We start from the raw sequence: 15,981 nt of genomic DNA on the forward strand, positions 1-15,981 counted from the left end.
TGGATGCTTCATACTTTGTATATAGATGCTTCATAATACGAAGTTTCCGTCAGTCACATGTCCAATGTCCTTGACCTCATTTTCATGGTTCAGTGACCACTTGAAAAAAAAGTTCAAATTTTTTGTAATGTTGAATTCTCTCTTATTATAAGTAATAGGATAACTATATTTGATATGTGCGTACCTTGCAAGGTCCTCGTGTCTGTCAGACAGTTTTCACTTGACCTCGACCTCATTTCATGGATCAGTGAACAAGGTTAAGTTTTGGTGGTCAAGTCCATATCTCAGATACTTTAAGCAAAAGGGCTAGTATATTCGGTGTATGGAAGGACTGTAAGGTGTACATGTCCAACTGGCAGGTGTCATCTGACCTTGACCTCATTTTCATGGTTCAGTGGTTATAGTTAAATTTTTGTGTTTTGGTCTGTTTTTTTCATACCTTATGCAATAGGTCTACTATATTTGTTGTATGGAATGATTGTTAAGTGTACATGTCTAGCGGGCAGATGTCATGTGACCTTGACCTCATTTTCATGGTTCAGTGGTCAAAGTTAAGTTTTTGAGTTTTGGTCTTTTTATCTAATGCTATGTGCCATAGGTCAACTATATTTGGTGTATGGAAATATTTTATGATCTTTATGTCAGTCGAGCAGGTTTTATTTAACCGTGACCTCATTTTCACGGTTCATTGCACAGTGTTAAGTTTTTGTGTTTTGGTCTATTTTTCTTAAACTATAAGTAATGTGTCAAGTTGAACTATATATGTTGTATAGAAGCATTGTTAGCTGTACCTGTCTGCCTGGCATGGTTCATCTGACCTGGACCTCTTTTTCAAGGTTCATTGGTCTTTGTTTAGTTATCTTGGTTAATGTTAAGTTTATGTGACAGTTGTAATAAAGCTTAGCTTTATACTTAGGACTATCAACATAATATCAATGATTAGTATAGAAGGCGAGACATTTCAGCGTGTGCACTCTTGTTTTACAATAAACAAAACCAACGAAAGCTACATGACTTGTTCAAAATATGAATGAACATTGTACTAGATAATTAAGAATACAAAGGCTGGATTGTCTTAGAAGATTATTATTAATACTGTTTAGCCTTTGTTTTAAGCAGTATCCATTTGACGTGGCTCGGTACATATACATCCCGTTATTGTGTTATTGTGTTTTGGTATGTTTTTGTATTCTTGTCTTTCGTTTTTGCTCATGTGCTTTGTCTTTATGCCCATTTGTTTATCTTTGTTGACATATTTGCATGTTTTTGTAGTGGTTAAGATTAAAACACATTGTTGACTGCTGTACCCTTATTTTGACATTTTTACCTATTATGTCTGTTTTGCTGTGTTCACACATCGATGTCAATATAATGGAATTTTCTGCAACTGTCATGCAAGTGAAAGGTATGGCTAGCTATACATCCAAGTTAAATCCACCATTTTGCTTAGGGACTTTCTGTTCAGAATTTTCTCCGAGTTCGATATTTTTGTTATTTTGCTTTTTGATATGTTCTTGTTTGGAAAATTGTTTAGTTTACATTTGAAATTTTTTCTCCAACGACTGTTATTGTTATACCTGTTGCTGTACGCATGTAGTGTCTATTCGTTTTTACCTTTTTAGAACTTTTTTGTGTTACTATGTTATGATCAGTTTAATTCAAGATATTGCCATCACTTGCTGTCTAAAACAATTCAGCTCATACGATATACAATTGCTTTGAATATACAGGAAACATTTGCCGCTGGACATCAAACTTCAGTCAGTGACTTATTTTTTATTTACAGAAACATCGTGTTTTAATTCCGAATGAAGAGTCAATAAAACGACAGAGTCGACAATCTGCAGCTTTGTTTGTTGTGCCGGACTCGTTTAGCGTCATCACGTGTTTAGACGATTCAGAGAAATATTCTCCAATCACGTGTATTGACTATCTCTATGGAAAATTTTATGAAAAATTCTAAATCGGTAAAATGTTTATTCATAAATGTATTGACACATCTGTGTTGATGCTTGGCTTTAAATTTTCTTGCTTATTTTTCTCTACTTTTGCAAATTCATGGAAAACGCATATACTTAATATTTTTACCTTAAAGACTATATTTTGAATATATAAAACGCCATGGTAAACAACATCTACTTGTATCTTCTTCTGTTGAGATGTTTTAGTTATTTTTCTCAAATGAACGAAATTCGTTGGGTCGGGTTTGTCAGTTAAGGTTCGTTGAGTTTTGGTCTCATTGAAATATGCCATGTCTCCTTTAATTGGTACATGTGTGTACGTGACTGTTGTCGTAGTTGATATTTTTGCTATAGGATTAAACGCCCTGTATAGGAATTTATCGGTTTGTCAACTGGACCAATTAACTCACAAACAAAATAAACGTCCTTTACTTGTGAGTTACTTTGTCTATTTTTTAGTTTATTCTTATGTTGGGTGAATACATACTATTTTCAGAACAGAAAATTGAGCACTCGCAAGCATGTTTATTCTTGTTACATTTTGTGTGTGCCTGTCCTAAGTCAGGAGCATGCAAGTCAGTGGTTACATGTTAGTTTAGCGTACGTGCCATATTTGTTTGTGCTTATTAATATATCATAGTACAGGTTGTTATTTCATTTTTTGTACTGTCGGGAACTTTTATATCTAACTATACGGTTTGTGTTTTACTCTTTGTTAAAAGCCGCATGTTGACCTATCATTGCTAACCTCAACGTCCTTTGGTCTCTGGTGGCAATCGTATTACATCTCCTTATTTTCACGTCGCTTCCTATATCACTGGGGTAAAGCTGATGACCGTAACTGCATTCACGGTCATTCCAAGATGTCGAATGAAAAATTAGGTCAGTTTCTGTATTGTCTGTTAAAGTGTTTCTGTATGATTTTCTTTAGAAATCATACATTGAAACGATGTAAATTTATAAAAGAATCACTCGAAAATCACTAATTACTTCCGAGAAATGTGCATGAAACGGGAAATTCGATTTGAAAAAATCGCCAAGATGACCGTAAATCATAATCAAAATATTTTCAAGATGACCGTAACATAAAACAAGGATGACCGTGATTGGTAAAAAGATGACCGTAACTTGTAAAGGATGACCGTAATTTGTAAAGCCTGACTGTAATTTATATAGGACGACCGTAACTTTTATAGGATGACCATCAATTCTAAGAAATATCCGTATTATATTCAAAGCTTTTTTGTTGAGTTTGTCGATCTCAATAAGGGCTCGGTTAGCGGATATAAATATGTTTCATAAATTTCTTTTTAACCGGATTTTTGTGACAAAAATGTCGGTTATTGATTTGGGGATGTACGGCGGGCGGGCGGGCGGCAATCAAATGTTGTCCGTGCATTAACTCATGAACCGTTCAACCAAAGCTTTTAAAATTTTAATATGTTGTTACTTACAACTAAATGAAGGTCAAGTTCAATAATGGCGATTTTGACTTTTACCGTTCAGGAGTTATGGTTCTTGAAAGATTGAAAAAATGGTGTTTCCAGTCGTGTCCGTGCATTTTCTCATGAACCATTCAACAAAAGCTTTTGAAATTTTTATATGTTGTTACTGATGGAAAATTAGAGGTCAAGTTCAATAATGACGATTTTTACTTTTACCGTTCAGGAGTTATGGTTCTTGAAAGATTGAAAAATGGTGTTTCCAGTCGTGTCCGTGCATTTTCTCATGAACCATTCAACCAAAGCTTTTGAAATTTTTATATGTTGTTACTGATGGCAAATCAGAGGTCAAGTTCAATAATGACGATTTTGACTTTTACCGTTCAGGAGTTATGGTTCTTGAAAAATTGTGAAATGGCGTTTCCATTCACGTTGTTGCATTTACTCATGAACCATTCAATCTAAGCTTTTCAAATTTTAAGATGTTGATACTGATGACAAAATGGAGGTCAAATTTGATATTGACGATTTTCATTTTCACCATTCATCAGTAATGGTTCTTGTGATATTGCAAATAAAATTTATATTAATAAATCCGGTTTGCTGTCGTTGTGACAGCCTCTTGTTTTGAACTATAATATAATTGGCCATATTTAGGATTTATAACAATGATAGTAAATTGCATATTTCTCGTAAACAATGAAATATTTGTTGATATCGACGTTAAAATTTTAACACAAATTGACAGCGATACGACGAAAATTTGAAGAAACATGAATGTATCCCTAGTACACGGATGCCTCATCTACACTATCATTTTCTATGTTTAGTGGACTATGAAAATGGGATAAAACTGTAATTTGGCTTTAGAATTAAAAAGATCATACCATAGGGAAAATGTGTACTAAGTTTCAATTTTATTTAACTTGAAGCTGGACAAACGGACAAACAAACAGACGAACGGACGAACGTACGCACAGACCAGAAAAACATAATGCCAATAAATGGAGCATTAAAAACATTAATAATACATACGAATATTTGGTAATCGAGCCCATGTGTATGGTTCCAGAGGAAGCAGATTAAAATCTTAATTTGTCTTGATATATGCAGGCGGAAACACTTTTGAAATAGAACAAAATAATCGAAGCTCTGTGTTTATCGAGAAAGCGATAAATGTTAACTGTAATGTTTGATATAGTAACAAAATTTTAAAAAGTTAATAGAAACAAATAAAACGACAATTTTCTTATTTTAAAAACACCATTTGCATAAGTTTTCAATGCCCCAAAACAGGTAACGATTGTATCGAAAAGAGAAAAATCGAGTGCACCTTTTTATGTTGGGGCATGTTTGGGGTGTATATTTTGTCTTTAAGACGTACAAAGCAAGATTATTTTATATAGCATCTCGCTTCAGATTCTATCTTTATTATATATCAAAGTTACAGGTTGACTTTATAACGTAAAAAAATGACAGTACGAAAAGATGAAATAAATGGGTCAAGTGAGATACCTATCTAATGAATCACAAAAACAGAGTAGGTGTGTTCGAATAGCTATTTTTTCTAAAAGTACTTGACGACAGTCTTTTAATTTGGATGATGAAAATGGATATCTTCGAAAAAATATGATTTTTTTGTGTGTGATAACTAGGGTTTATAATCTTCAACCACTGAAAATGTTTAGTCTGCCCTTCCACGAAATATTTAATAAGAATTTTTTTAAATGCTAAAGAATTTTCAAAAATTCCATCTGACATCCGAACAGACAATATTTTTAAGTTGAATCAATGCAGAATTAGATCATTAACTAATGCTCATTAGCTAGTAGATACATTTGTCTTTAAAAATATAACTGACATATAACGATCGATCGTAATGGTGCTATGTGGATAAATTTATCAGTTTTCAAGAGCAAAATTGGCAGAGCGTCATCCCTACAATGGCTTCCATTTCTACGATTGTGAGCATGAACTGGCGTAATGGGGAGATAATTTTGAAGAAGTAGAATCCTGACTGTATGAATAACATTTCTGTATATATACAAATTGACAACGTTCCGCCTTGTGATACGCTTTTCGTACAATACTATTTTAAGGATCTACTTTGCTGGAGCTCACCTTCACTAGTTTATTCGAATGATATTTTCAAAATATTTCTGTTGTTTTATTTGCACGACAAAATGAAAGACGATATAATATCAATGGGTGTACATGCAATTTTTTTGCATTTTTTAAAAATGTGTATTTATTATATGTCATTAAAAGGAATCCCAGAAACAAACAAAAATCTTTTGTCGAGCAGTTGAAGGCTGTGCACCCCATTTTTTTTATTATGCTTGTAAGGTGTCATTTTATCGCGCTTTTGTGGCATGTTTTCCCTTCCTGTTCATTTGCATGTCTTTTGGCAATCATTTGATACAAAAAGATAGTTATATAATTACGGATATTTCTTAGTATTGAGGGTCATCCTTTAAAAGTTACGGTCATCATTTACAAATTACGGTCATCTTAAAAGCAGCTACGGTCAGCCTTGTTATGAATCGCTGATTCTGTTACGGTCATCTCGATTGTGATTTACGGTCATCTTGGCGATTTTTTCAAATCGAATTTCCCGTTTCATGCACATTTCTCAGAAGTTATTAGTGATTTCCGATTGATTCTTTTATAAATTTACATCGTTTCAATGTATGATTTGTAAAGAAAATGATATAGAAACACTTTAACAGACAATACAGAAACTGACCAAATTTTTCATCCGACATCTTGCAATGGGATGACCGTAAATGCAGTTACGGTCATCAGCTTTACCCCAGTGTATATGACATTCTTGGATTGCATTTCATGCTTTTTAAGCTAGTTTGCATTATAGTTATTTACTACACGACAATGATTGAAGAAAAGTAGAATTATAACAGAGGTTAAGAAATTTAAAACAAAGAATTTCAAAGTTGATTTTACATGACAGTTAATTAACTTTTTTATTTAAAGGAAAGTAGGACAAATAAAAATGAATATTTTTCAATTAGTATTGTATTTGTTTTTAATTCATCATCAAAATAACACTTGCATATTTTTATGCTTTCGAAGAGCTTTTGATTTTTTGTGTCATATGCTGCAAACGTTCATTTTACAATAATATATTTACATTTGATAAGAGAGCTTTGGACAGCTTCATTTTAATGATGAGTTATAATAATTGTGTTTCAAGACAAACGTAAAACTAAATTGCGTATTGATTTTTTTTTCAGAAGCACCGTGTTCTTATCCCGGAAGAGGAAGTCACAAAAAGACGAGATCGACAGTCTGTAGCATTATTTGTTTTACCAGATGATGAAGCAATAATTCATTGCCTTGACAATTCGGATAAATATGAACCAATCACCAGTCGAGATTATCTAAAAATGAGATTTTATGAAAAGTTTTAAATGGTTCTATTATATAAAACAACAGTGGAATGAACTTCTTTTTTTAATTCGTATGTAAAAGTGCATACTTAATATTGGATAAGGAGAACTGTATAAAATATGTAACCAAATATATTGAACATTACAAGTCACTGAGAACCTTTAACAAATATCGTTTAAACTCAGGTGGATAGTTGTCTCATTGGCACTAAACCACCTCTCCTTATTTTTTTACATTTAGAGGCACAATTCATTTCGATTATATATTAATTGTTGCCTAAAGCCAGAAAAAATAACAGAAATACGGATAGATGAAAGGGCCATTGTAAATTCAAACGACGAAATTGGACTGATGCATTTTAAAAATTCTCTTACATACGCAAAGTATACACAAACTTACACACACATACACACACGTGCATGCATATAATAGGGAAAATTGAATACACGCAAGTATTGTTTGCAAAAACAGTTTAGATATTCGTCTGCAATTAAAAATTGGATGTTATTTAGCGTATAAGTATGAATTGTTTTCCCACTAAATAATCTACATTAGACACCATGCATTGTCCACCGGTCTTTATACATGTAATAATTGTCTCCTTTGTAGTTATACTACAACTCCTTATTTCTATACGCCCGTCAAAAACCGGACGTCTAAGGATATATAAATGTCAGCCTTCCGTCCGTCAGGCAACACCCTGTACATGTACGACATCCACTTCTTATATTGTTTTAACACATCATGAATTTTGACGGGATTTTTTTCTGGCATGTAGCTACATCGTTATGTGTATTTGTCATTTTGTTTATTTTCTTTGGTTACATCTTCTGACATCAGACTCGGATTTCTCTTGAACTGAATTTTAATGTGCGTATTGTTATGCGTTTACTTTACTACATTGGTTAGAGGTATAGGGGGAGGGTTGAGATCTCACAAACATGTTTAACCCCGCCGCATTTTTGCGCCTGTCCCAAGTCAGGAGCCTCTGGCCTTTGTTAGTCTTGTATTATTTAAATTTTAGTTTCTTGTGTACAATTTGGAAATTAGTATGGCGTTCATTATCACTGGACTAGTATATATTTGTTTAGGGGCCAGCTGAAGGACGCCTCCGGGTGCGGGAATTTCTCGCTACATTGAAGACCTGTTGGTGATCCTCTGCTGTTGTTGTTTTTTATTTGGTCGGGTTGTTGTCTCTTTGACACATTCCCCATTTCCATTCTCAATTTTATTGATGGTAATATTTGAGTATATTCTTTACATAATGTATACGTACAATGTCATGATACTTGAGTTTCCTTTTATTGATTAGTGAAAACTTAATTGTTGGATTTGGTGAATATCATTTGGGCCAATATAAAACATACCATTTGAGCCAATATTGCTGACACTGATACGTTCTTAAAAAGATAATTCCCACAAAACTGTTAAAACACAGTTTTGTAATAATTAAACGTGATCATAAAACACAACAGAAAGCACTATACACTGGAGTAAAACAAAATTTAAAGTTTTTCCCGATTAATGGTCTGGATGTTCATGTTGATTAAATAACCTTTATGTGTGGTAATAAAGAATGCTACCATTTCCTCTTTATAAAGATAAATAAGATGCGGTATGATTCTTTACGAGACAACTATCCACCAAATTTAAATGAAAAGGAAGAAAACAGTTATAAGCAACAGTACTGCCTGAAAATGAGGAAAACCCATACCGTACGGTTGGCCATAAACGGCCCCGACATAAAAAATATATAAACATTCATTTAAGAAAAATACGGACGGTCTGTTTGAATGGACACCTTAAAAGTGTTAACGCTAAGTAAGTTTAAACTAAGGATGCATTTCTTTCTAACCAAAATTTTGTAAACGTTGTGTGCCGTTTGTTATCGTTCACTAAACGCCACAAGAGTAGAAACAAATACATCGTTTAACCAGTGTTTACTGAACCTGTTTGATCTTTTAATAATGCATGCACATGTTGTTGGTAAGCAGACTTATTACAAAAGTTAATACGAAGACATCGTTTTTCATTTAGTGACACAAATAATCTTAAAAGGCCGCATTTCTTTTTAACACAAACGATGCAAACGGCTAAGCGCACAAGTTTTGATCATTCATTTCAAACATACGTTTGCAAAGTTTACATAAACTTTGACAAACTATGCAAACGCTAAAAATGCATCTGCAGTTTGTCGTTTGTTAGTACAAACGCTACATTTGTTTATAACTTCAACCTGATAAAACGAAGTATTTTTTCTGCGTTTGTAAAAAGTATGTTTACCAATTACATGTGCATGCATTATTGAAAGTTCAAACAGGGTCAGTAAAGACTTCTTCAAGATGTATTTGTTTCTACTTTTGTAGCGTTTAGAAAACACCAACAAACGCGACACAACGTTTACAAAATTTTGGTTAGAAATAAATGCGGCCTAAGCTCTCGCTAAAAATGCGTCTATAGTTCGTCGTTCATCGTTTGTTAGAATAAACGCTTCATTTGTTTCTAACTTCACCCTGATTAAACGTTGTATTTGTTTCTACGTTTGTAAATAGTCTGTTTCCCAGCAACATGTGCATGCATTATTAAACAGTTCAAACAGGGTCAGTAAACACTGATTAAACGAAGTATTTGTTTCTTTTTTGTAGCGTTTAAAAAACAACAACAAACGCCACACAATGTTACAAAATTTTGGTTAGAAAGAAATGCACTCGTAATCATGATATACATTTGTAGCGATGAATCTTAAAATTTTCCATTATATGTTACCCATTGAATTGTGCAAATGTAATTTTCTTTGGCGTAAATGGTATATATACATGTTACTATGTGTCGTAAATGACAGATTGAATTTTGTAACAAATGCAAACAATTCAATTCGTCCAACATAACATGCTTTTCTATTTAAAAAAAATAATTCTACAAGGCCATCTCATCTAATAATGATTAAATGCCTTCGAATCTTATTATTAGGTGTAACACCACCATTGAATTCCCCTATTAGTCTTTGTTTAATTTGCACTTTTCAAAAAAATATGCAGAATTTATCGTTGTTTCAAATAAAGAAATACTTGGCATTAGAAAGGTTTTACCCTGTCCAGTACTATAGAAAAAAAAATCACATACCATTTCATTGCATATAAGAAAAACCCATCACTGGCAGTTAACCAATCAAATTTCGTCCCTTATTTAACCTGTGTACAAGCTGTAGTAATCATGTAATCTCAAGTTTCCAAATATTCTATAGAAGCTCCCCCCCCCCCCCACAAAAAAATAATTGTGCTTTGAAATACCCAGACATATTTTATGACACAGAAATGTTTTACTACAATTAAATGTAGGATTAACTACCTACAACTGTCAAATTCAAGGGGATATTTTTTTCGAGCTATTTTCGTTTACAACCGGATGTGGCGTACCATGATTTGGTGGTATTAAACCTATAATCAATAACTTGAAAGCTGTCTCGGATAAAATGTTACTAATTATCTTAATAGTATAAATAAATGTTCTATATTAAAAAAAATACTTTTTATAATAATGTCATCTAAGGAATATGACGACATTTGTTATCAAATAATTCGTTTCTATGTATGTTGACCATCTTTGTTTTGTCGCAGTTCAGGGGCCCTGGGTGTCTGTTGTTTTATTGTTTTCCTTTATCGTTCCAGCAGTTCTAGTTTGTTACCCGGATTTGTTTTCTCTCAATCGATTTATGCTTTTGAACAGAAGTATACTAGTGTTGCCTTTATTTACGACACAGATTTGATAACATATATATATGTTACAGTGAATTTGTATAATCAGGGATTATGTAGAATCCCTGATTTTTCAGGGAATATGTAGAATCACTAAAATCATTAGTAATTATATATAATCCCTGAAAATGACCAGTGATTTTACATAATCACTGAACATTTTAATAATTATTCTACAAATTCCCTAATATGATTTCAGGGATTATGAATAATTTAATGATCCTTTGTTTGATAAAAAAAATGATATAGACAAAATATATTTTTTTCTTTCATTAATTCCTTGCCAGATGAAATAATTTTGCTTTTTAACACAGAGGATGATTTAAAAGATATAACCAACACAGGGTTTCAAGATAAAGTTGAAGACTTCAAAATTAATAATATCAACATTCCCTTTATAGCAATAGCTTTACATGTATTGTTTGTTTATTAAAAGCCAGCGTCAAATGAATATTCAGGTAAAAAAGAAGATTTGGTGTTATTGCCAATGAGACAACTGTCAACAAGAGACCGAAATGACACAGAAATTAACATCTATAGGTCACTGTACGTCCTTCAACAATGAGCAAAGCCCATACCGCATAGTCAGCTATAAAAGGCCCCGAAATGACAATGTAAAACAATTCAAACGAGAAAACTATCGGCTTCATTTATGCTCTATTTTTAAATCCACAAAGCATGTTATTTGTGATACATGTAGGGCAAATGGTAAAGAAGATTATGGAACATCTGTTTTGTGTGTTTTTGTTTTCTTTAAATGAACAAGACATTAAAACTGTGAGAACTTAGGCATCTAAATGTAGGAAAAACAGGCAGAACTTAGGATTGACACATAGAAACAAATTTTAGAGGAAGCTTGCATTTGGTGTAATATTCTCATAGCAATTCCACATGGTAAAAAAAGGAAAGGGAAACCCGAATAACATAATGACAATTGTTTAAAAAAAGTTTGAAAAAGGATATCGTCTGACTACAAAACATGGTATCTTTCTTGCTCGAAACGGTTCAAGGATGCCAATTCCCATCTTTTGTTGGTGGGTACCTTCAGATGTTTTACCGAACACTTTATTTCACTTAGGCGTGTCGTTAAAATCTGATTCGATATGTGCAGGAAAAGGTTTTCTAAAATTTGGATATTGTGGTAATAACAGATGTGAAGCATATTATTTTGATATATTGTGTTGCATATTTTCATGTAGTGTGCCTAACATTTAAAAAAAATGGGTCATCATTTTGATATATTGTGCTTAACATTTTACAATTTATGTTACTTTATAATGATGTTTTTATGTGATTTTTTTAGAAAAAATAATTTCAATTTTATTCATTTTCTTTATAAATAAAACTATTTCTTCATTTCAGTTATTATGTAGAATCCCTGACGTTTTTTCTAGTGATTATACATAATCCCTGAAAATTTTAGTGATTATATATAATCCCTAAACTAGCCAGTGATTCTACATAATCCCTGAAAATTTCAGGGATTCTACATAATCACTGATTATACAAATTCACTGTAACATATATATATATTCATCATAAATCGAATTCATCAGTCGACCAAAATAAAAAAAACTTAAATATTGATTATTTGTTTTCAAATGTTTGATCGTTCTTTTTGATGGTCTTAGCCATGGTTGATTGCCGTTGAATTTTATAAGGGCTGAGATGTCCACATAGGTTGTGATTTGGATGGATGGAGAACACAATATTTCTTAAACAAGCGTTGTATTCATGATACAACTGATATTACATACGTTTTATTTACCTGTAAATCGGCACAAAAGCAGTAATTAGTTTTGACGTAAATGAAATTTAACCCTGTGGCAAAAATGGAATACTAGTACATGATTTTTCAAAATTTGACGCAAAATATTTTCAAAAATTCAAAAGACGAGGCTGTTTTTAAAACATAATTGATCACGTCTCTCAGAATGTCTATCATATTTTTTATAATTTCTCATTTTTAAATGTTTTTGTAGACGTCGCATTAAATTTTTCGTAAATTTTACGTATTCTGCTATGTGTGACCGTTTTGTGTATCTTTTTGAAAAATATTTAGCTACGTCAAAAGACGTGCATAAAGTTAAAAGTGATAAAAGTTGGATTTTTTTAGTTTGAAAAAAAACCCAACATATAAGACATATGTCATTTGTTATGCACAATGGGAATAGAAGGGGACGTGTAACGTTATGAACGAACTATTTCGAAATATAACAAATTTGAACAGATGTGTGTTTGTGATTTTACATTCTGCACCTGTCAGTAAAAATTCGACTATTATAGACAAATTTATTATACAGTAAAAATGTATAACTGATCATTTCCTTGTTATTTCATCAATTTGATTATGTTTGCTTTCCCATTAATAGGCTGCGATGCGTCTTTAAAGATGTTGTTTTTTGATGCATGAGTATCATAACGTTGTCATGTTTGAACAACTTCTGTCCAATTCATTTGTGTATTTCCAATGAAAAAATGTTTAAACTATTCAAAATTATACCTTACGAGAACTGGTTTTATTTTTTAAGTTTAAGTCTATATTGCTGACATTATTTAAAAGTTTTTCTACATCTTAACTTGTTTGTTTTCGGTTTTTGTCTCACTTAACGGGATGCGAGACATAGGTATGCTGTTTCTGGCGTCGGCGACGGCTGCAGCGACGGCGGCGTCAACAATGTATTAGTTTGTGATTAGGTCTAGTTTATTTGGTATGCAGTTGTCTAAGTATTGGCACATCTCATTACCATGGAGATTATTTGACCCTGGCCCTTCAGTTATGGTCTATTGACTTTGGAACTTTTGCTCAGTTTTCATGTATTAGTTTGTAATTAGTTCAGTTTATGGTGAACCACTAGTGGTAAGTCAAAGATATTTGGTATGCAGTTGTATAAGTATTGGCACATCTCATTACCATGGAAATTAGTTGACCCTGTCCCCTCAGTTATGGTCTATTGACTTTTTAAACTTTTGCTTAGTTTGCATGTATTAGTTTGTGATTGGGTCAGTTTATTGGGAACCACTAGTCAAAGGTTAATGATAATTGGTATGCATTTGTATAAGCACTGGCATACCTCATTTCCATGTAGATTATTTGGACCCGCCCCCTCAGTCATGGTCTATTAGCTTTGAAACTTTTGCTTAGTTTTTATGTATTAGTTCGTAATTAGGTCAGTTTATGGGGAACCAGTAGTGGTAGGTCAATGATACTTGGTATGCAGTTGTATTAACATTGGCACATATCATTACCATGGAGGTTTTTGTTTACCCTCCCTCTCAGTTATGCTTTATTGACTTTGAAATTTTGCTTAGTTTACATGTATTAGTTTGTGTTTAGGTTTGTTCAAAGAGAACAGTTTACTACTTATGATAAGTCAATGGTACTTGGTATGCAGTTGTATTAGCATTGACACATCTTATTTCCATGGAGATTGTTTAGCCATGTACCTTCAGTCATGGTTCATTGACTTTGAATATTTGCTAAACGTACATGTTAAAGTGTTGCTATTTTTTATTTCAACATTTGCATTATTGAAATTACAAAAAAGCGAAACATATCTCTGTGATAACAGTTTATTTCATTCAAACGTTTTAAACGTGAGCAAGACAAGTTATATCCTATAATGATAAATGGGTATTGACTCACACATTTGCCAAACATCTGTGTATTGCAATAAGCCACACGTTTCTCGAGATAGAAGCAGTAATATAATCGTTTAAATTTAGTCCTGGTATCTATGATGAGTTTATTCATAACAAGATTCAAAGAGAGAAATTTAAAGAATACATGTATATAAAATAGAAGAGGTGGTATGATTTTACTAAAGACTTTCAGTTAAATAAATTGTACCATTTGTTCTGTGCTATTTGACCTAGTTGAGGGTGGCAGAAATAGTTATCAAAGGTACCAGGATTATAATTTAGTACGCCAGACGCGAGTTTCGTCTACATAAGATTCATCAGTGAGAAAAGTGGTCTTATCAAAGACTATAAAAGATGGATTATTCATTCCTTACACGGAAATAAAACTGCAATTTGTCAAGTATATTTTTGCATTGTTCTATTTATAGCGAAATTATTATAATTGTTGTGCAAATGGGTAATGGTTTATAATCCATACAATCGACTTCAATAAATATTTTAGTCAAAGTATTGACAGTTTTCATTCAGAGTAGATATGAATTTTGAATTGAAATAAGTTTGCCGACGAATCTCACATGCGCGAACTTTAATTACCAAAACACGTATAAAAAGACAATTGTGCTTCATCAGAAATGTTCCTAATTCATTATATACAACAGAGAAACAAAATAGTTAAACTAAGCCATGTCGCAGGCTTTAAACAATTTCCTCATACTGATTATTTTCCAGATTGTATGGTAAAAGTGAACTATATGGTCGTCGAATACATATTTCTTCTCCTTTTTTGTCGATAAAGCTTTGCTGATAAGAAGATGCAACTGGTGATTCACTCATAACAACGTCCAGGTAAGTGGTCGTAGTACTGTTGTCAGTGTTTTGTAGATCAATCATTTCGTCTTCGCTAACATATTCATAAGGTGAATCTACATTATTTTGTCCCTGTGATTTGTTGAGTGTTTGTTTCGAATTGTTGTTTATTTCTGCCTTGGCAATGTCGATATATCAAGTCCCCTAGTATCACTATCAACGACAGAAACGCTAGGATGCCAACTCCCAACAATCCGTAGTATATATTCGTGTTATTGTTATTTTCCTTTCCTGTGATATTTGTATGCAAGAAAAATAAAGCAAAATGGTCTAATATTAGAATAAATATAATATTGTCAATCAATTGAAATATTTATGAGTGAAGGGGCATTAGCTACGAGATGTAAGATAAAAATAAAATATGTTTTTTTGTTTTGTTCAAATATAAATGAAAATGAATTAGTGAAATGATAATTCGCTTATTAATCAATTAATAATTAGATGGCATCCAATAAACACGAAACGCTGACGTATATCATTGACTTCAGGCATTGGTAATTGTTGATTTCAGACTTTTATGTAATGTGAATATACGTTTTAGTACGTTATAAAGAAAATATGAGAATTCGAGTCAAATTGGTGAACATGAATTTGGCAGCTAATGCCCATTAAAGTGTAGGCGGGTAATCGCTGCAGATTAATTGTTTCGGTTAAAATTAATTCAGATAATTGTATTGTCCATCTTTTTGATAAAATTTTAAGAGAGGTGAAAACTCAATGACATTTTAAGAAGAAAATTCGAATGAACTTTTATATTTAAAATCAGAAAATGTTACAGGGACTTGTTTAAAACAGTTTTGTAATTTCTGCTTCCTTCTATTTTCCCCTTAAATTAAGACAGTTTTTTTAGGATGATATTTGGAGATCAAAACTTGATATTCTTTGTGATTAATAATTTGCCATACT

At 32.3% G+C, this 15,981-nt stretch overlaps 1 protein-coding gene across 3 annotated transcripts in view; it reads left to right on the top strand.

Moving 5' to 3' along the window:
* LOC139507207 (uncharacterized) overlaps positions 1 to 7,372 on the top strand; it is a 55,268-nt gene extending 47,896 nt beyond the window's left edge. For 2 of the 3 annotated variants that reach the window (XM_071295677.1, XM_071295679.1), the window contains one exon: positions 6,655 to 7,372. In XM_071295677.1, the coding sequence (XP_071151778.1) occupies positions 6,655 to 6,831 (177 nt within the window). In that variant the 3' untranslated portion in view covers positions 6,832 to 7,372. Of the gene's footprint in view, positions 1 to 1,786; positions 1,968 to 6,654 lie in introns of all 3 variants that reach the window. The other variant, XM_071295678.1, reaches the window with a different exon arrangement.
* Positions 7,373 to 15,981: the final 8,609 nt, after the last annotated feature.

The sequence above is a fragment of the Mytilus edulis genome, unplaced genomic scaffold, assembly GCF_963676685.1.
Source record: "Mytilus edulis unplaced genomic scaffold, xbMytEdul2.2 SCAFFOLD_104, whole genome shotgun sequence".
In the NCBI taxonomy this organism is placed as follows: domain Eukaryota; kingdom Metazoa; phylum Mollusca; class Bivalvia; order Mytilida; family Mytilidae; genus Mytilus; species Mytilus edulis.